This window comes from Falco punctatus (assembly GCF_963210335.1).
Source record: "Falco punctatus genome assembly, chromosome: 18".
NCBI classification, from domain to species: domain Eukaryota; kingdom Metazoa; phylum Chordata; class Aves; order Falconiformes; family Falconidae; genus Falco; species Falco punctatus.
In genome coordinates, this window is record NC_137598.1 from 1,299,712 (window position 1) to 1,320,029 (window position 20,318).

The window sequence follows — 20,318 nt, forward strand, 5'->3', positions numbered from 1 at the left end:
AACGCGGCCCCGGGGCAGGGGGGCGGGGGGGGGCCGGGCGAGGGTAGCACCCGGGCTTGGTCCAGCCTCTGGGTGGGGCCAAGCGCGCCGAGCTCCGCCCCCTGGGTGTGGTCCCGCCGCTGTGGCGACTCTTGTCTGGTCCCGCCCCTGGGCGGAGCCTCGCGTTTGGCCCCACCCCGGCACAGCACTCCAGCTTCCGGCCGGCGCCGGAAAGGGCGGAGCGTTGCGCCATGCCGTGCGCCCACACCGGGGGGCGGCTGCTCTTCGCGGGAGCCCCGCGCCGGCACCGGGTGCGCTCGGGCCGCTCCCCTCCCCCGCGGGCCGCCCCCCACCTCCCCAGGCCCTCCACCCCACCCCCGGGCCCCCCGCCCCTCCCCCAGCACCCCCCCTCCCGGGCCTGACCCCCGGGCCGCCCCGCGCCGCCAGGGGGACGCAGGCGTGCTGACCCCACGCTGACCCCTGACCCCCGTCGGCAGGTCTCCGGGCCGGACCCCCACCTCGCCGAGCGCCTCCGGCTCTTCCAGCAGCTGCGGGCAGCGCAGGAGCCGCGGGCCGGGACCGGGGATGGAGTCGGGGACCAACCCCCCCCCGGGACCCCCATCCGCATCGCCCTGCCCGGGGGGAGCCGCCTGCCCGGCCGGGCCCTGCAGACCACCCCCTTCCAGGTGGCCACGCAGCTGGGGTACGTGCAGGCCCCGGTGTCGCACCCCCCACCCCGCCAGGTTCCCCAGGGTGGCCCTGTGCCCCTCCACCGTGTCCGTGGGGTCCCCGCAGGGTCTCAGCAAGGTCCCCAGAAACCCCATGGCGGCCCCACAGTGGCCCCACAAGGTCCTCAGGGTCCCCATAGCGTCCCTGTGGTCCCCACAGTGCCCCTGTGGTCTCCCTGGAGTCTCCAGGGCCTCCACGGCGTCCCCACAAGGTCCTCAGGGTCCCTATAGTTTTCCTGTGGTCCCCACAGTGTCCGTATGGTCTCTGTGGGGTCCCCACAGTGTCCCCACAAGGTCCTCATGGACACCACAGTGTCCCTGTTGTCTCCATGGAGTCTCCAGGGCCTCCACAGTGTCTCCACAAGGTACTCAGGGTCCCCACAGTGTCACTATGGTCTCTGTGGCATCCCCGCAAGGTCCCCAAGGCCCCCATGGGGTCCTCAGTGTCCCTATGGTCCCCACAGTGTCCCCACAAGGTCCTCAGGGTCCCCACAGTGTCCCTATGGTCTCCATGGGGTTCTCGGGGTCCCCACAGCATCCCTGTGGTCCCTCCCCAGAGTCCCCACAAGGTCCCCACGGGGTGCTTGCTGTCCCCACGGGATCCCTCCTGTCCCCACAGGGGTGGCCTGGCGGAGGTGGCACTGGTGGCCCGGGTGAATGGGACCCTCCAGGACCTCGACTGGCCCCTGGAGAGCGACACCGACCTGGAGCTCCTCGGCTTCTCGACACCGGAGGGGCGAGAGGTGAGTCGGGGGGGGCATGAGGGCCAGCCCCGCGCCCCTCACAGCCTGTCCCCTCCATGTCCCCGCTCCGTGTCCCCTGCCTCGATGTCCCCCCAGGCTTTCTGGCGCTCCAGCGCCTGCGTCCTGGGGGCGGTGGCGGAGCAGTTTTACGGGGCCACGTTCTGCAGCGCCAAGGCCACCGTGGACGGCTTCTTCTGTGACGTCCACATGGGGGACAGGTAAGGAGGGGGGAAGGCGACACGTGGGGGTCCCTGTGGGGCACGGTGTCCCCAGCCTGTCCCCATGTCCGCAGGACGGTGCAGCGCGGTGACCTGCCAGCACTGGAGGATGCTTGCGCAGCTTTCGCCCGCGCCGGGCACCGCTTCGAGCGCCTCGAGGCCACCCGGGAGCAGCTGGCCCAGCTCTTCAAGGTGAAACCCTCCACATGTCCCCTCCCCGGGGTGTCCCCTCCCCGGGGTGTCCCCTCCCCATCCCGGAGTGGGGCAAGGGAACCCTCTTTGGGGACGTTAGGACCGTCCTGGTTGGGGTTATGGATCAGGGTGACGCTGACCAGTGTCAGGGACCAGTGTCACCTCCTTGGTGTCACCTGTGCCACTGTCACCTGCCTGGGTCCTCCCTGCTGCAGCGGTGTCACCCCTGCTCCGCATCCTCTCAGCGTCACCCACCTTGGTCCTTCCCCGTCTAGCACGGTGTCACCCCCTCTCAGTGTCCCCCGTGCCACTGTCACCCACCTGGGTCCTTCCTTGTCCAGCTTTGGTGTCACCTGGGCCTGTGTCACCCACCTTGGTCCTTCCCTGTCCAGCAGGGTGTCACCCCTGCCTCTGTCACCCCCCTCACTGTGTCGTCCTCCCCCCCCGACAGCACAACACCTTCCAGCTGCAGCAGATCGAGGAGGTGACGTCCCCTACGGCCACCGTCTATAGGTGAGCGCGGGGTTGGGGGGCACCGGGGGGGCAGAGATGGGCCTGTGGGGTCCCCACGTCTGTCCCCACGCCTGTCCCCCCCCCCCCTCCCCCACAGGTGCGGCCCCCTGCTCCAGCTCTGCCGCGGCCCCCTGCTGCGGCACACGGGGCTGATCGCAGCCCTCCGCGTCCTGACGGTAGGTTCCGCCGTGGGGCAGGGAGGGGACCCCGGGCCCCGCTTCAGCCCCCCACCCCAACGTACCCCCTGCCCCACGGCAGAGCTCGGCCGCGTTCTGGCGAGGGGTCAGGGGCCACCAGTCGCTGCAGCGCGTCACCGCCGTCGCCTTCCCCAGCGCCCAGCAGCTGGCCGCCTGGCAGCAGGCGCGGGATGAGGCCGCCCTGCGGGACCACCGCCGCATCGGCCAGGTAACCCACCCCTCCCCCACCACCAGGAAGGGGTGGGTGTTACTGGGGGGGTCGCTGGCAGCCGCTGGGACCCCCCCGATAATGCCCAACCCCCACCCACCCCCCGCCACAGGAGCAGGAGCTTTTCTTCTTCCATGAGCTCAGCCCCGGCAGCTGCTTCTTCCTGCCCCGCGGCGCCCACATCTACAACACCCTCATCGAGTTTATCCGGGTGCGGCCCCCCCACCCCCCCCCCCGCCCCCCGGGGCATCACCGGCACCTCTGCCGGGGGTCGGGGGGGGAACCCGGGGTCTGCCTTCACCCTCCAGGCTGTGCACCCCATCCCTGCCCTGCAGCGTGGGCCCACAGATGTGCACCCTGCTGCACCCCATGGCACCCCCACCCCGCTGTGCCCCCCAGCACCCTGACCCCATCGCACCCCCACCCCCCTGCACCCCACATCCCTGCTGTTCCCCACGGCTGCAGCTCCCCATCCCTCCCTAGAGCCCCCCCGGCAGGCCGGGTGCCATGGGGCTGGGCTGACCCCCCCCATCCCCCCCAGAGCGAGTACCAGGCGAGGGGCTTCTGCGAGGTGGTGACCCCCAACGTGTTCAGCCCGCGGCTGTGGCAGCGCTCGGGGCACTGGCAGCACTACGCCCCCCACATCTTCTCCGTCGCCGCCGGCGCTGAGACCCTCTCCCTCAAACCCATGAACTGCCCGGCCCACTGGTGAGTCTGGGGACCGACCCCTCTGTGCCCCCCCACACCCTGACCCCCTCCGCATCGCACCCCCACCCCTGCTGTCCCCCTCAGCACCCCGACCCCGTCCCCATCGCACCCCTACCCCTCTGTGCCCCCCCACACCCTGACCCTGTCCCCATTGCACCCCCACCTCGCTGTGCCCCCCCACACCCTGACCCCCTCCCCATTGCACCCCCACCCCTGCTGTCGCCCCCCCACACCCTGACCCCCTCCCCATTGCACCCCCACCCCCGCTGTCGCCCCCCCCACACCCTGACCCCCTCCCCATTGCACCCCCACCCCCGCTGTCGCCCCCCACACCCTGACCCCCTCCCCATTGCACCCCCACCCCCGCTGTTGCCCCCCCACACCCTGACCCCCTCCCCATTGCACCCCCACCCCCGCTGTTGCCCCCCCACACCCTGACCCCCTCCCCATTGCACCCCCACCCCCGCTGTCGCCCCCCCACACCCTGACCCCCTCCCCATTGCACCCCCACCCCCGCTGTTGCCCCCCCACACCCTGACCCCCTCCCCGTTGCACCCCCACCCCAATGTGCCCCCCCCAACCCTGACCCCCTCCCCGTTGCACCCCCACCCCAATGTGCCCTCCCCATCGCATCCCCCACCCCAACATCCCCCACACACACCCTGACCCCATCCCCATGCCCCCCCACACCCTGGCCATGGGGCACAGGGCACAGTGGGGGACACGCACTGGTGGGGGCCTGACGCTGCCCCTCCCCGTCCCCCCCCCAGCCTGATGTTCGCCCACCGGCCGCGCTCCTGGCGGGAGCTGCCGCTGCGCTGGGCTGATTTCGGGGTGCTGCACCGCAACGAGCCCCCCGGCACCCTGACGGGGCTGACGCGCCTGCGCCGCTTCCAGCAGGACGACGCTCACATCTTCTGCACGCTGGAGCAGGTGGGTGCCCCCCCACCTCCTCTGGCCCTCTGCCCCCCTACCCCCCCCATCCTGTGTCACCTCTCGCTGTCACCTTGTCCCCAGCTGGAGGGGGAGATGGACGCCTGCCTGGATTTCATCCGGACCGTCTACGCCGCGCTGGGTTTTTCCTTCCGCCTGGCGCTGGCCACCCGTCCCGCCGGATTCCTGGGGGACCCCGAGACCTGGGACCGTGCCGAGCAGGTGGGACAGAGCGTGGCCGCGGCCGCTGTCCCCAGCGTTGTCCCCCCCCACCCTGACCCACCCACCCCCCTCCCCACTGTTTCGTCCCCGCAGCAGTTGGAGCGGAGCCTCCACACCTTTGGGCAGCCCTGGGAGCTGAGTCCGGGTGACGGCGCCTTTTATGGCCCCAAGGTGAGAGATCTGGGGGGTGAGGGGTCCCCCGGGGGCAAACTGGGACCCTTCAGGACCGCCCCCCCCCGTCCCATTATTCCCAATAGATTGATATCCAGATCCGGGATGCGCTGGGGCGGCAGCATCAGTGCGGCACCATCCAGCTGGATTTCCAAATGCCGGAGAGATTCCAGTTGGAGTATGCCAGGTACGGGGGGGGGGGGGGATGGGGGGGGAGGCAGGATTGGGCCCGGGGCGGGGACAGAAATGGGGGGGGGGGGACGAGAGGATTGGGCCAGCCGGGGGGGATTGGGCCAAGGGGTGAAGATTTGGGCTGGAGAGGGGGGCAGGATTGGGCCAACAGGGAGGATTGGGGCTGGGGGGGCAGGATTGGGGCGGGGGGGGACAGGATTGGGGCTGGGGGGGCAGGATTGGGGCGGGGGGGACAGGATTGGGGCAGGGGAGGGGCAGGATTGGGGCTGGGGGGGACAGGATTGGGGCAGGGGAGGGGCAGGATTGGGGCGGGGGGGGCAGGATTGGGGCTGGGGGGGACAGGATTGGGGCAGGGGAGGGGCAGGATTGGGGCGGGGGGGCAGGATTGGGGCGGGGGGGGCAGGATTGGGGCTGGGGGGGACAGGATTGGGGCAGGGGAGGGGCAGGATTGGGGCTGGGGGCGACAGGATTGGGGCTGGGGGGGCAGGATTGGGGCGGGGGGGGCAGGATTGGGGCAGGGGAGGGGCAGGATTGGGGCAGGGGAGGGGCAGGATTGGGGCTGGGGGGGCAGGATTGGGGCGGGGGGGGGCAGGATTGGGGCGGGGGGGACAGGATTGGGGCAGGGGAGGGGCAGGATTGGGGCGGGGGGGGACAGGATTGGGGCAGGGGAGGGGCAGGATTGGGGCGGGGGGGGCAGGATTGGGGCTGGGGGGGACAGGATTGGGGCAGGGGAGGGGCAGGATTGGGGCTGGGGGGGACAGGATTGGGGCTGGGGGGGCAGGATTGGGGCGGGGGGGGCAGGATTGGGGCTGGGGGGGACAGGATTGGGGCAGGGGAGGGGCAGGATTGGGGCTGGGGGGGACAGGATTGGGCCAAAGGAGAACAGAAATGGTGCTGGGGGGTGGTCAGAGCTGGGCTGGGCTTGGCAGAATTGGGTCTGGGGGGGGTCAGGATTGAGCTAGGGGTGTTGGGGGACCCCCTGCATCCCCCCTGACCCCTGCCCCCCCCCCCCAGTGCGACAGGGGGGGCGGCACGGCCGGTGCTGATCCACAGGGCGGTGCTGGGCTCCGTCGAGCGGATGGTGGCTGTGCTGGCCGAGAGCTGCGGCGGCCGGTGGTGAGGGGGGGGGGACACGACACACACACAGGTTTTGGGGGGACACCCCCACCCCCCAAAAAAATCTCACCTTGGGGCTGTGAAAGGGGCACCCCCAATCCCTGGGACACCCCCTAAGTGCCCCCCCCATTCCCGGGGTGCCACCATCTTGGGGACCCCCCCCTCATCCCTGGGGACCCCCCCTCATTCTTGGGGCACCCCACAATCCCCAGGGACACCCTCCTGCTCCCTGGGGACACCCCCCCTGCTCCTGGGGACACCCCCCTGCTCCCTGGGGACACCCCCATGCCTGGGGACACCCTCCTGCTCCCTGGGGACACCCCCATCCTGGGGACACCCCCCTGCTCCCTGGGGACACCCCCACGTCTGGGGACACCCTCCTGCTCCCTGGGGACACCCCCATCCTGGGACACCCCTGCCTTGACCCGCCCCCCCCGTGTGACCCCCCGCTGTCCCCCCAGGCCGCTCTGGCTGTCCCCGCTGCAGGTGATGGTCATCCCGCAGGCGCCTGAACTCGAGGACTATGCCCGCGAGGTGAGTGTGTCCCCCGTGACATGTGTCCCCCCCTGTGACGTGTGTGTGCCCCCCCCGAGGCGTGTGTGTCCACCCTGTGACGTGTCCCCCGTGACATGTGCCCACCGACGCGTGTGTCCCCCCCGATGCATGTGTGTGTCCCCGACGCGCGTCCCCCCCGTGATGCACATCTCCCCCCCCCCGATGCGCGTCCCCCCCCCCCCAATGTGTCCCCCTGCTCCATGATGTGCCCCCCCCTCCACGTGTTATCCCCCCACCATGTCCTCCCCGGGTCCCCTCTTGCATCCCCTCCCCCCGCCCCGAGTCCCTCCCCATCCCTGGGTGCCCCCCCCCCTCGGTGCCCCCCTGACGCCGGGGGGGGCAGGTGCAGGCGGTGCTGCGGGGGGGCGGCGTGGTGGCCGACCTGGACAGGGACACGGGGGCCACCCTGGCCAGGAAGATCCGCCGGGCCCAGCTCGCCCACTACAACTTCCAGCTGGGTAAGGGGGGGGCTGGGGGGGGCTGGGGGGAGGGCGGCCCAACCCATGGACCCCCCGGGACCCCCCTGGGAGCAGCTGTGCAGAGTCAGCAGCACCCACCCACCCTCCCTCCCCCCTCCCTCCCACTGGAGCTGGGGTGGGAGCACTGGGACTCCCCTGGGCTCCTTCTGGGGACCCCCCCGACATCCCCCTTGGGACCCCCCCGACATCCCCCTTGGGACCCCCCCCCGACATCCCCCCTTGGGACCCCCCTGACATCCCCCCTTGGGACCCCCCGACATCCCCCTTGGGACCCCCCAGTATCCCCTTCGCCCCCCTGGGACTCTTCCAGGACACCCCCCCCTTGGGAATCTCATGGGCCCCCTCCCCAGCATCCCCCTTGAGACCCCCCCCCGACCCTCTTGGGACCCCCCAACATCCCCTTTGACCCCCTGAGACTCTTCTGGGACCCCCCTCCTTGGGACACCCCCCCCAGCACCTTCTTGGGACCCCCCCCCCCGTATCCCCTCCATCCCTCAGGACTGTTCTGGGACTCCCCCCCCACCTTGGGACCCCCCTGGGACACTCCCGTCCCCGCCCCCCCCCCCCCCAGCACCCCTCGCCATCACCCTTAGCCCCCCCAGCACCTTCTTGGGACCCCCCAGCGCCCCCTTTGACCTCCTGCCACCCCCCTGAGATCCCCTCCTTGGCCCCCCCCCCCTTCAAGCCCCCCCTCCCCAGGGTGCCCCACCCCCACCCCCGGGTGCTGCTCAGTGACACGCGTGGGTCTTTGCTTGTCCCCAGCTGGGTACCCCGGGGGGGTGGGTGGTCACGGAGGGGGGGGGGCGCTGTGGGGGACACGGGGGGGGGTGTCACAGCCCCCCCCGCCCCCCCCGCAGTGGTGGGTCGGCGGGAGCGGGATCGCGGCACCGTCAACGTCCGGACACGGGACAACCGGCGCCTGGGGGAGCGCGACCTGCGGCGGGTGCTGCAGCGGCTGCGGGAGCTGCGTGACAGCCGCGTCCCCGACGCCGAGGCGCGATTCTGACCCCCGTGTCCCCCCCCCGTGTCCCCCCCCCGTCTCTGTGTCCCCCCCCCCAACACCCATTAAACTGCAGGAGCTGAGCCCGGTGCAGCCCCCAGCACCCCTGGGTGTCCCAAGGGGGGGGGGGGGGGGCAGTGTGACCTGGGGGAGGGGGGCAGGACCCATGGGACCCCCCCCGCCCCCCCCCGACGCTTGGGGTCCCCTTGCCCCCCCCCAGCCGTGTGGCTGGCCCTTTCCGCTGGGGTTTTCCCCCTGCCCTGGGCGAGGGGGGGTTGCGCAAGCCCCCATCGCCCGCTGCCGGGTGTTGGGCAATCGGGGGGGGGGGGGGGGGGGAGGCTAGGGGCCGTTCCCCCGCCCAGCACCTGCCCAAAAGTTTGGGCTCAGCACCAAGCAGGATGTGGCTGTGCTGGGGGGGGACGGGGGGGACGGGGACACCCCCCTTCCCCCCCCCCCCCGTCCTGGGGTGAAGGGAGGTGACCAAAGCTGTGACACCCCCTCCCGCGGGGGGCGTGAGCTGAGCCCCCCCATCTCTCCTCGGGGGGTGGGGGTGGGTGGTCCATCATGGGTCCCCCCCCCCCCCCCGTGTCGTGGCCCCCCCCGCCCCCGCCAGAGCGTGGGGTGACTCACTGGGCAGGGCTGGCCCCAAAACGGGGCAAAAACCGCAAAACTCCGGCTTCCCCCTGCAGTGACGCAGGGGTCCCGGGGGGGGAGGGGGGGCACTGGGGGGGGCAGGGGGCGCTGGGGCGGGACGTGACCACGGTGGTGTCCCTGAGCCCCCCCCGGCCAGGCTGGGGGGGGAGGGGGTGGGGGAGGGGCACGGCGCTGTTTGGGGGTGCGGGAGGTGAAGCAGCCCCCCGGGGTGTCCCCCCCCCTTCCCCCGGGGTGTCCCCGCCCCCCCCCGCGACGTCAGGCCGTGACTCACCCGTGGGACGCGGCGCTTCATAAGGCGGCGGCGGCGGCGGCGGCCCGGCACCCGGCACCGGCACCGGCACCCAGCGCCATGGCGGCCTTCGGCCTCCTCCTCCTCCTCCTCGCGGCTGCCGGTGAGTCCCGGGACACCCGGGACCCCTCCTGTGGCACCCGGGTCACACCCCACCCCCCCCAGACACCGGGGTCCCCTCCCCGGGCACCTGGGTTCCTCCTGGGTCACCTCTGTCCCCCCCAGACACCCGGGTCCCCTCCTTGGGAACCTGGGTGTGTCCGTCCCCCCCCCCCCCCCAGACACCCGGGTCCCCTCCCTGAGTCACCTCTGTCCCCCCCCCGGGTCACTTCTTTCCCCCCCAGACACCCGGGTCCCCTCCTGGGCCACCCAGGTCCCCATTGGGACACTTGGGTCCCTCCTGGGTCACCTCTGTCCCCTCCCAGGACACCTGTGTCCCCTCCCTGGGCGCCTGGGTGTCCATCCCCCCCCAGACACCTGGGTCCCCTCCTGGGACACCCGTGTCCCCTCCCTGGGCACCTGGGTCCCTCCTGGGTCACCTTTGTCCCCTCCCGGGACACCCGTGTCCCCTCCTTGGGAACCTGGGTGTCCCGTCCCCCCCCAGACACCCGGGTCCCCTCCCTGGGTCACTTCTGTCCCCCCCAGACACCTGGGTCCCCTCCTGGGACACCCAGGTCCCCATTGGGACACCCCCTCCTTGGGCACCTGGGTCCTCCCCAGACACCTGGGTCCCCTCCTGGGTCACCCGTGTCCCCTCCCTGGGCACCTGGGTGTCCCCCCCGAGACACTTGGGTCCCCTCCTGGGACACCCCAGTCCCCATTGGGACACCCGTGTCCCCTCTTGGGTCACCTGGGTACCCCAAGACACCTGGGTCCCCTCCTGGGACACCCACGTCCCCACTGGGGCACCTGGGTCCTCTCTTGTGTCACCTCTGTCCCCTCCTGGGGTACTTGGGTGCCCTCCCGGGTCACCTGGGTCCCCACTGGGACACCCGGGTCCCCACTTGCGTGTCCAGGTCCCCTCCCCGGATATCTGGGTCCCCACCCAGGACACCTGGGTCCCCACCCACATGCCTGGGTCCCCTCCCCGGATGTCTGGGTCCCCAGGGGGACACCCGGGTCCCCTCCCCGGATGTCTGGGTCCCCAGGGGGACACCCGGGTCCCCTCCCCAAACATCTGGGTCCCCTCCCCAAACATCTGGGTCCCCAGGGGGACACCTGCGTCCCTTCCCCAAACATCTGGGTCCCCTCCTGGGACACCTGGGTCCCCTACCCAAACACCTGGGTCCCCTCCCCATTATGGGGCTCCACCCCCACAGGACAGGGATCCCCCCACTTGCCCCTCCCTCCCCCCTCCGGGCAGGGGGATGGGTGAGGGTCCCCCCACTGACCCCCTGTGCCCCCCACCAGTGCCAGTGGTGGCCGCGGAGCCACCCCAGCAGGTGGAACAGGAGAGCCTGGTCCCGCGGTACCTCGACATGGAGCAGGGTGAGGGGGGGGGCACCTCGGGGTGGGGGGACATGGGGGGGGGCACCTCGGGGTGGGGGGACATGGGGGACACACCTCGGGGTGGGGGGACATGGGGGGCGCACCTCGGTGTGGGGGGGTGCATGAATGGGGGGGACATGGGGACAAGGACTGCTGGGGATGACGGGTGGGGGGAAATGGGGTGGGGGTCACACCCAGGCTTGGGGACAGCTAAGGGTGGGGACAGGGGGCGTGGGGACATTGGGGGGAGGGGGTACAGGGTGGGGGTGAGATGGGGGACAGTGAGAAATGGAGGGGGGGGGGGGACACTGCATGGGGGGGCAGAGAGGCCAGACGGGGATGGGGGGGCCAGTACAGGGACAAGTGTCCCCTGGTGACAGGGGGGTGGGGACACCCCCCCGTGTTCCCCCCGCGTCCCCACACCCCCCCCCTCTCTCAGTGCTGCAGGAGCAGGGCCCCCTGCTGCTCCCTGACCTCCCGGCGGGGGGGGTGGGCGCCACAGCCCCCCCCCACCTCCCCCCACCCTGGGCCAGCGTCCTGACCGGCTTCCCCCCCGCCTGGCCCGTGGCCGCCGCTGTCACCCGCCACTGCCGCCACCCCCCGCCGCCCGCCCCCCCCCCCCAGCTGCCCCCCACCGCCTTCGCCCACCTGCACCGCCAGGCTGCTGCGCTCGACGCCCTCCGGCCCCGCCTGGCCACCTGCTGCCACCGCAGCGACCCGCTGCCCTGCGCCCGCCGCGCCGTGAGTCCGCGACACCGGGGCCACTGGCCCGGACCCCTAGGGCCCACCTGGGCCACCTCCCCGCACCCCTGGGTCCCCCTGGAACCTCTTGGCCACCTCCCCAGACCACTGAGTCCCCCCTGGGCCACCACCCTGGACACCTGAGCCACCTTCCTGAACCCCTGGGTCCTCTCTGGGTCCCCCCTGGGCCACCTCCCCACACCCCTGGGTGCCCCCTGGGCCACCTCCCTGGACCCCTGGGTGCCCCCTGAGCCACCTCCCCAGACCCCTGGGTCCCCCTGGAACCTCTGGGCCACCTCCCCAGACCACTGAGTCCCCCCTGGGCCACCTCCCCATACCTCTGGGCCACCTCCCTGGACCCTTGGGCCACCTCACTCACCTGAGTGCCCTGTGAGGGACAGGGGTGACCCGCAGGTGGGGGAGGGTCTGACCCCGCTGTCCCGCAGTGGACGGAGGTGCTGGACGCGTTCTGCACCGAGGAGTTCGGGGTGAAGACGCGGCAGTTCCACTGCTGCCGCCGGCACGGTGCCGCACGCCGCCGCTGCTTCGCCCAACGCTCCGACAACGCCACCGAGGCCACCGCCATCGCCGAGGCCACCGCTGCCACGTGGGACGCCATCACCGAGCCGCCCTTCCCACCCGGCGAGCCCACGGCCACCAACATGGGCAACCTCTGCGGGTTGCGGGGGCTGCGCCCCGGCCCCTCCGGCCGCTCCGGCCCCCGCGTCCGCATGCGCCTGCGGCTGGAGCGCGACTACGGCCGGTGCTGCCGCAACGGGAGCCTGGCCTGCGCCCACAGCGCCGTGAGTGCCGGGGGCTGGGGGGTGGGAGCACCCACGGGGTGAGGGGGGCCGGGGAGGTGGCCCAGGGGGCACCCAGGGGTCCAGGGAGGTGGCCCAGGGGGGGACCCTGGGGTCCAGGGGGATGGCCTGGGGGGACCAGGGGTCCAGAGAGGTGGTCATGGGGGGACCCAGGGGTCTGGGGAGGTGGCCCAGGAGTCCAGGGCGGTGGCTCGGGTGTCTGGGATGGTGGCCCAGGAGTCCGGGGTGGTGGCCCGGGTGTGTGGGATGGTGGCTCAGGTGTCTGGGGAGGTGGCCCAGGTGTCAGAGGGGGGTGCCCCGACTGATGCCCCCCCCGCCCACACACACACACAGTGGCAGAAGGGGCTGGAGCGGTTCTGCCGGGAGGAGGCGGCGGTGAAGACGGGGCAGCACCGGTGCTGCCAGCGCGGGGGGGGGCGCGCCCGGACCCGCTGCTTCGCCGCCGCCGCCCCCCACCCCGCCTACGACCGGGAGCTGCACAACGTCAGCCTGGCCCGGCCCGGCCCCGCGCTGCTCCGCTCCCTCTGCGCGCCCACCCGCCTGCTCAGCAAGAGGTGGGACCCCCCCCGGGACCCCCCCCGGGACCCCCCCCGGGACCCCCCAGCGCCCCCCACCGGAACGGCCCCGCGGGGCGGGGGCGCCCCCCAGCGGCCGCGGGCGGTACCGGGGGGTGGGAGGGACCCTGGAGTCTGGATGTGCCCCTCCCCCCCGCCCCCTGCGTGCCCCTTCCCCCATCTCAGCACGGTGACCCCTGCCCCTGGGACCCCCCTGCCCCTGGGACCCCCCTGCCCTGGGACCCCTCCCCTTCCCCTGGGACTCCCCCATTACAGAGGGGACATGCACAAGCATCTGTGTCCCCCCACCACTGTGACCCCCCCCATTTCCCCAACATCTGGGTCCCTCCACCCCTATGACACCCCCCCCCTCCCATTTCCTCAGCATCTGGCTGTCCCCTGCCCCTGTGACCCCCCCCGCCCCCGTGATTATGACCCCCCCTTGGAGGGGACCCGGACGCCCGTGCCCCCCCCGTGGTGACCCCCATGTCCTGCAGGCGGCCGGTCCCGGAGCTGCTGGGGGCCCTGACGGCCGCGTGCTGCCCCCTGCCCCCCCAGGAGCAACGTGCCTGCGCAGAGCAGCAGGTGAGTGATGGGGGGGGGGGGCATGGGGGGGGCAGGGGCTCAGGGGCTTTGGGGGACACCCCCAGCCACCCTAACCCCCCGCTTGGGGCTGCACCGGGCAGCAGCTGAGTGCTGGGGGGGGCCATGGGGGGGACCAGGAGCTTTGGGCCCCCCCCCAGCCACCCTGACCCCCCTCTCGGGGTTGTCCCCAGCTGTCCCAGGGCATCGAGACCCTCTGTGCCACCCCACGGGACGTCTGGCGCGACCCCCAGCGCTGCTGCTCGCGGGGGGGCCCCGAGCGGCGTCGCTGCTTCGATGCCACCTACCTGGCCCAGGTGACCCTGGGGGCGGCCGTGGCCCCTCCACCCCCCGGCCACGACGAGTAACCCCCCCCCCGGCGCGAGGGGGGGCAATAAAGGAGCTGTGCTGTCACCTCCCGGTGCCTCGGGGTCCCTGGTGTGTGTGTGGGGGACACAGACCCCCCCCGCCTTGGTGTCCTCGTAAGTGGGTGCCCCCCCGCCACGTGTCAGCGTCCCCCCAGTGAGTGGGGTTGTCCCCCCCTGTGTCTCGGGGTCGCCCCCCCCGATGCCTCGGTGTCCCCCCATGAGTGGGTGACACCCCCCCTTGTTCCCAGCCACAGCCCCGGGTGTGTCCCCAGTGTCGGGGTGCGCCGGTGCCGGCAGTGACACCCGCGTTTGTGCTTTGGGGTGTGCCCCGCTCTCCGCAGGGACCTGCTGTCCGGGGGGGGGGGACATCCCCCCCGTGTCCCCCGGGGTGTCCCTGTGTGTCCCCCCCCGGACTCCTACATTCTCATGTCCCCACAGTGTCACTGTCACCTGTGGCCCCCACACTGCCATGATCCCAGGGTGTCCCCTTGCCCCCCCCCGTGGTGTCCCCATGTCCCCCCCCGTGGTGTCCCCATGTCCCCACATACCCCACGGTGTCCCCATGTCCCCACATACCCCACGGTGTCCCCATGTCCCCCCCCCGTGGTGTCCCCATGTCCCCCCCCCGTGGTGTCCCCATGTCCCCACATACCCCACGGTGTCCCCATGTCTCCCCCCCATGGTGTCCCCATGTCCCCACATACCCCACGGTGTCCCCTTGCCCCCCCCCGTGGTGTCCCCATGTCCCCCCCCATGGTGTCCCCATGTCCCCCCCCATGGTGTCCCTATGTCCCCACATACCCCACGGTGTCCCCATGTCCCCCCCCGTGGTGTCCCCATGTCCCTACATACCCTATGGTGTCCCCATGTCCCACTCAGGGTGTCCCCATGCCCCCCCCCAGTGGTGTCCCTCTGTCCCCACATACCCGACAGTGTCCCCACATACCCCATGGTGTCCCCCTGCCCCCCCAGAGGGTGTCTGGGTGTCCTCCAGTGTGCCCTGGGGTGTCCTCCTGTCCCCTGTGTCCCACAAGATTGCAAGTGGGGAAACTCGGGGGGGGGGGCTGCACCCCTTTTCACACACACACCGGTTTTACCCCCCCTTTTCACCCCCCTTTCTAACCCCCATTTTTGCAGCCTCTCTGCTTCTTCCCCCCCCCCCTTTTTTGCACTCTTTCTGCTACTCCACCATGGGTGGCAGGTGTTTGGGGGTCCCAGGGGGCTGTTGGGGTCCCTGGATGGTGTTTGGGGGTCCCAGGGTGCCATTGAGGTCCCTGGGGAGGTGTTTGGGGGTCTCAGGGAGACATGGGCATCCCTGGGGGGGTGTTTGCGGGTCCCAAGGAGCTGTTGGGGTCCCAGGGGGGACATGTTTGAGGGTCCGAGGGGGCTTTTTAATTCTCTGGGGTGTGTTTGGGGGTCCCAGGGGAGCTGTTGGGGTCCCTGGGGGGGTGTGTGTTTGGGGGTCTCAGGGAGATGCCGAGTTCTCTGGGGGATGTTTGGGGGGTCCCAGGGAGATGTAGGGATCCCTGAGGGATGTTTGGGGGTGCCAGGGACATGTAGGGGTCCCCAGGGGGTTTTTGGGGGTCCCAGCAGACCACCCACCTGTCCCTCCTCCTCCTCACCATCCACCTGCCACCAGCTGCCCCAGCCACCCAGTGCTGTCCCTCTGTCCCAGTGTCCAGCTGGGGGGTCCTGGGGATGGGCAGGGACCCAGGCGAGGGCTGGAGCCCCTCTGCTGTGCGGCCAGGCTGGGGTGGGGGGCTCAGCACGGGGGGGAGGGGGCTCCGGGGGGACCTTATCCCGGCGAGGGGGACGAGGGGGACGGTTTGAACTGAAAAGGGGAGATTCAGGCTGGGGGTGAAGAAGGAATTTGTTGCGCCGAGGGTGGTGGGACCCCGGCAGGGGCTGCCCAGAGAGGCGGTGGGTGCCCCGTCCCGGTGGGTGCCCCATCCCTGGGGACACTCCAGTTCAAGCGGGACGGGGCTCTGAGCACCCGCTGTAGCGGGAGGTGTCCCAGCCCAGGGCAGGGGTGGCACTGGGGGGGTCTTTACGGCCCCTCTCCCCCCAGAACTGGGTGTTAAGGGCAGATTCGTGGCTGTTTCAGCCGTTACGTTCCCCAGTAAGCGAAAGAGGATTATGGCTCCGTAATTAACATGTATGGACAGCAGAAACATATTTTTTTTCCCTTTGTGAGTTTTAAGGCCATGTAATACATCTGCTTTTCGCATTCCTGAGCTCTGGAAAATTTTAAACAAGTGAATCTGACAGCGATCGCTTCTCTCGAGCGGTCACCCCTTGGGCTGAGGGGACAAAGAAGGAAACCTGGATGTGACTCTAGTAGCGCTACTTGAAGGCAGCTCTCTGGGAATACTCGGCCATTCAGAGCAGCCTCCCTGGATTTCCTTCCTTGTGGGATATTTCCACCCTCCTGCAGGTTTCCACTGTGAAACCAGACTGGGATGGCGCTCTGGATCGTAGAGGATTCGGTCCCTATGCGTGGAGAACACGCCATGACAGCGGCGAGATCCTACGCTGCACACTCAGAGGTGGTTTTGTTGTTTCTGACCTGAATAAAAGCAAGCATTTTGTCTCCAGTGTCATCTCCCAGCACTTAACTGCCAGAGGGAGATAAAAAAAAAAAAAAAAAAAAAAAAAAAGCTTCAGAACTACTGTCAATCCACCCTTCTCTTGCAGGGAAGAACCAGAGCACTGAAAGCAATGGATTTGTATGTATTTTATCCAAAATTTATTGGCGGCGAGATGGGTAGGGCTACGGGGACAGTATGAAAATCACATTTGCAGCTGGCCTTTCCGTGGAGACCCGCTCGGGCCGGGCCTGGAGACGCAGCTCTGCGGCGGCAGCCCCTGCCCTCACGCGCCATGCGCTCTGTGCAAGTCACCTCCATCCGCGCTCCCCGTGCTTAATGCTGCTTTCGCCTGAAAGAGCAGCCTGAGGGAAGAAAAGCCAGGGAGAGGGGTCAGAAAGGCTGCAGACCCCTCAACCCCCACCCACCCACCTACCCCAGCCCCCACCCCGGGGGTCTCGTCTCGCCAGCCCCAGTTCAGCACGTTTCTCCTTGTTTTAAGATAAAAGCACCACCCCCATTCTGGAAGCGCCTGTCAGTAGCTTTTAAAAATCTTCCAGCCCAGAAGAACGGCAGCTCCCCCAGCCCCCCCCCCTCGCCCCGGGCGATAAGCCGCCCCCTCCCGACCTTCTGTCAGCCTCGCCTTGCCCCCGGTGGGCTGGCACAGCACGGTGGAGCAGCCCACGCACAAAACGACGGTCTGAGCGTGGCTGAAGACGGTAGTGATCTTGTAGCAACCTGCAAGCGAGGAGGGAGCTCGGAGGGGGGGCCGAGGGGCCCCGGGGCCCGCTGCCCCCCCAGCCGCCGGGCCCTCCCCGCCGCCCCCCGTCCCGTCCCGTCCCACCGCCCTACCCGGGCACTTGACGTCCATGAAGTAGGAGTTGGGGCTCTGCACCAGCCGCTTCTTCTTGTGCTTCCTCTTCTCCTCCTCAGGGGAAGGGTGCAGCAAGTCCTTGGCCAGCTGCGGGGACAAGCCCGGTTAGCGCCCGGCCCCCGCCCGCCGCCATCTTGGGGCCCCCGCCGGGGAGATGGCGGCGGGCACGGCCCACCCCCGCGGCCCCGCCGGGCCCCCAACCGGGCCTGGCCCCCGCCCTCAGCCTCCCCCTCCCGTGCCGCTGTGCGTGGCCCCGGCCCGGCCCGGCGTGGGGGCGGCGGGCGGGGGCCAGGCCTGGGGCCGCGCTCACAGGCATGTTGGCGTGGAGGCAGCCGCGACCGAAAAGGGGGGCAGGCCGGAAGCAGGCGCCGCTATATCCGCTGAGGGGTTTCCCCGCACGGGCGGAAGTGAGGCGCGGCCGCTGGGGGCGGCCATGTTGGAAGAGCTCTGGGGCGGCCATATTGGAAGAGCGCTGGGGGCGGCCATGTTGGAAAGGTCGGCTCTCCCGCCGCCAGCTCGGGAGAGGCGCCTGTGGGAGGGAGGAGGCCGCGGGAGCCGTGAGGGCGGTTGCTCCCCCGGTGGCGTCACGGTAACGTCATGGCGGCGGGGCCGGGCTCGGGGCGAGTCCCCGCCTCGGCGGGGTGGGCGGGGGGCCGGGGCCGGGCCGGGTCCCGGGGGCGGCGGCGGGGGCGAGCGGCCCGGCGGCGGGCGGGGGCCATGGCCAAGGCCTACGACCACCTCTTCAAGCTGCTGCTGATCGGGGACAGCGGCGTGGGCAAGACCTGCCTCATCATCCGCTTCGCCGAGGACAACTTCACCAGCACCTACATCTCCACCATCGGTGAGTGAGCGGTACCCCCGGGACCCCCCCCGAGACCCCCCTCGGGCTCGCTCACCGAGATCCCCCCCGGGACCCACCGGGCATCCTGTCCGAGAGCCCCGTCAGGGACTCGGCGGGACCCCCAGCCCCCAGGACAGCACCGAGGACCCCACCCGGGACCCCCCCCCCGACTTACCGGGGTGCCCCCCCCCGACTCATTTCACCGGGACCCCCAGTCTGGGACCCAGTGGGGATCCTGTATGGGAGCCCCCGTCAGGGACTCACCGGGACCCCCAGCCCCTGGGACCCCCGGGACCCCGATCCAGGACTCACTGGGAACCTCTGGCCGCAGGACTCACTGGGACCCCCTCAGGAGCCAGCAAGACCCCCCACCCCGGGACTCAGTCACCGGGACACCCCCAAGACTCACTGGGGTTCCCTATCTGGGATCCACCGGGGATCCCCACGGGGACCACCTGGGACCCCCACCCAAGACTCACCGGGGAGCCCCCTCAGCACCCACCAGGGAGCCCCTCCCCGGGAGCCCACTGGGACCCTGGCCTCGGGACTCACTGGGATCCCCCCGGGACTCACCAGGGACCTTCACCCAGGACTCACCAGGGATCCACCGGGATCCCCCCCTGGACCCCGCAGGACCTCCAGCTCTGGGAGCCGTGCCTCCCCCCTTCCCCCCAGCTCCCCTCCACACACCCCGGGTGGCCGGACAAGGGTGGGGGGCAGCCGCTGTCCCGCTCATCCTTCCCCGGACCCCAGCACCGGAATGGCACTGGGAATGGCACTGGGAATGGCACTGGGAATGCCACCGGCAGCTCCGTGCCTCACGCCAACCAGCGAACGGCAGGCCGAAGCCATTTCCAGGGGCTGCATCTGCAGGGAAGCCGGCGTGGCACGCTGCTGCCGGCCGCGGCTCGACGCTGATCCTGCCCTGCACCGCCAGCGAGCCGTGACCCCGGTGCGCACCGCCCCGGCCGCCTCCGCGCTCCCACCGCGCTGGTAAAGCCGTTTCCTGAGCCTGGAGCAGCCGCCCCACCACGGCCCATGCCACAAACTCCAGCGCCTGCTCTGGCCCTTCCTCCTCCTCTTCCTCCTCGCCTGCTTCAGCCTCTGAAACAGGGCTGAGCCTGGGGGGGTTGTAGAGATACGGGATTTGGTCGGGGGGGGGACACATCTGCCAGCCTTTGGCACTGGTCTAATTGATGGGGGGGGTCCGGTGGTCTCTTCCGCCACGACATGGGCAGCAGCGTGGGCAGCTGTGTGGGGTGATGCCGTCCTGCAGGGATGCCACGGACGGTGGGATTGGGGATGCAGCTCACCCTCTCCCACCCACTGCAGCCGGTGCCAGGCCTGGACTTTGCCCCCCACACACACACCCCCCACCCCCATTCCAGATGCCAGATGGTTACTAGGAAACTGGAGACTGGGACTGGGAGTGGAGGTGTTTATGGCATCCCCTCCCGGCGCTGGTGCATCACCGGTCCCTGTCTCTCTCTTTCCTTCCCAGGGATTGACTTCAAAATCCGGACGGTGGACATCGACGGGAAGAAGATCAAGCTGCAGGTCTGGTAAGTGGATGGGGGGGGGGAATTGGGGTCCCTCCCCAAGCCCCCCCAGGCCACCTCACCCCCCTCCCCTGCCTCTCTCACAGGGACACAGCGGGACAAGAGCGTTTCAAAACCATCACAACAGCCTATTACCGTGGAGCTGTGGTACGGTGCAGGGGGTGCCAGCAGCCCCCCAAAGGGCTGGGGCAGCTCTGGGGGGGACCGTGCCTGCCTAGGGATGAGGAACCCCCCCCCCCCCGCCAGAAACCCAGGCAGAGGGTCCCTGCCCCACTCACTGTGCCATCTTGGCAGGGCATCATCCTGGTGTATGATATCACTGATGAGAAATCCTTTGAGAATATTCAAAACTGGATGAAAAGCATCAAGGAGGTGGGTGTGCATGGGGGCTGGGGGCACAGGGCAGGGGGATTTGGGGGGCTGGGGTCCTGCCCGTCCTCTCCTGCCTGCAGAACGCCTCTGCCGGGGTTGAGCGTCTCCTCATTGGCAACAAGTGTGACATGGAGGGCAAGCGCAAAGTGCAGCGGGATGAGGCTGAGAAGGTAGGGGGGGCACTGTGGGGCTGAGGGGGGGGGTCCCCCCGGCACCCTGGTCAAACAGGGGTCCCCTTGTCCGACAGCTGGCGAAGGAGCACGGGATCCGCTTCTTCGAGACCAGTGCCAAGTCCAGTGTGAACGTGGAGGAGGTGAGAAGGGGCTCCAGATGCAAAGGGGGGGCTGCATGCCCCCCAAAGGAGGGGCAGAGGAGGTCCCCCAGCCCCAGGGGGGGTCTCCGAGCACTGACACCTCTGAGCATCCCCTCTCCCTAG

The 20,318-nt window shown here is 70.5% G+C and overlaps 4 protein-coding genes across 6 annotated transcripts; 3 read left to right on the forward strand and 1 right to left on the reverse strand.

Moving 5' to 3' along the window:
- Window positions 1–53: 53 nt before the first annotated feature.
- TARS2 (threonyl-tRNA synthetase 2, mitochondrial) lies at window positions 54–13,007 on the forward strand. 3 transcript variants are annotated; one of them, XM_080368271.1, is made up of 19 exons: window positions 54–290; window positions 477–682; window positions 1,327–1,450; window positions 1,547–1,668; window positions 1,743–1,860; window positions 2,312–2,373; window positions 2,471–2,549; window positions 2,632–2,778; window positions 2,891–2,989; window positions 3,320–3,486; window positions 4,257–4,419; window positions 4,504–4,641; window positions 4,735–4,812; window positions 4,899–4,999; window positions 6,019–6,120; window positions 6,582–6,654; window positions 7,019–7,133; window positions 8,012–8,180; window positions 12,994–13,007. In XM_080368271.1, exons 1-18 carry the CDS (start codon window positions 231–233, stop codon window positions 8,158–8,160), a joined length of 2,103 nt encoding a protein of 700 aa, XP_080224397.1. In that variant the 5' UTR covers window positions 54–230; the 3' UTR covers window positions 8,161–8,180; window positions 12,994–13,007. The 3 variants fall into 3 exon arrangements, with proteins under 3 accessions (XP_080224397.1, XP_080224396.1, XP_080224398.1); XM_080368270.1 differs by lacking the exon at window positions 12,994–13,007 and having other exon boundaries at window positions 8,012–8,237; XM_080368272.1 differs by lacking the exons at window positions 54–290; window positions 12,994–13,007 and having other exon boundaries at window positions 544–682; window positions 1,724–1,860; window positions 8,012–8,237.
- ECM1 (extracellular matrix protein 1) lies at window positions 9,071–13,701 on the forward strand. The gene is made up of 7 exons (XM_080368273.1): window positions 9,071–9,200; window positions 10,508–10,585; window positions 11,025–11,326; window positions 11,773–12,129; window positions 12,481–12,701; window positions 13,199–13,286; window positions 13,478–13,701. Exons 1-7 carry the CDS (start codon window positions 9,158–9,160, stop codon window positions 13,649–13,651), a joined length of 1,263 nt encoding a protein of 420 aa, XP_080224399.1. The 5' UTR covers window positions 9,071–9,157; the 3' UTR covers window positions 13,652–13,701.
- Window positions 13,702–16,374: 2,673 nt separating this feature from the next.
- LOC308054877 (small ribosomal subunit protein eS27-like) lies at window positions 16,375–17,595 on the reverse strand. The gene is made up of 4 exons (XM_080368283.1): window positions 17,421–17,595; window positions 17,089–17,197; window positions 16,864–16,974; window positions 16,375–16,601 (listed from the first exon to the last, which is right to left on the reverse strand). The coding sequence occupies exons 1-4, from the start codon at window positions 17,568–17,570 to the stop codon at window positions 16,573–16,575; spliced, it is 399 nt and encodes a 132-aa protein (XP_080224409.1). The 5' UTR covers window positions 17,571–17,595; the 3' UTR covers window positions 16,375–16,572.
- Window positions 17,596–17,760: 165 nt separating this feature from the next.
- On the forward strand, window positions 17,761–20,318 carry LOC308054831 (ras-related protein Rab-13-like; the record flags this gene model as incomplete). The annotated part of the gene is made up of 6 exons (XM_080368209.1): window positions 17,761–17,951; window positions 19,453–19,513; window positions 19,597–19,657; window positions 19,805–19,882; window positions 19,963–20,052; window positions 20,130–20,318. Exons 1-6 carry the CDS (start codon window positions 17,828–17,830, stop codon window positions 20,316–20,318), a joined length of 603 nt encoding a protein of 200 aa, XP_080224335.1. The 5' UTR covers window positions 17,761–17,827.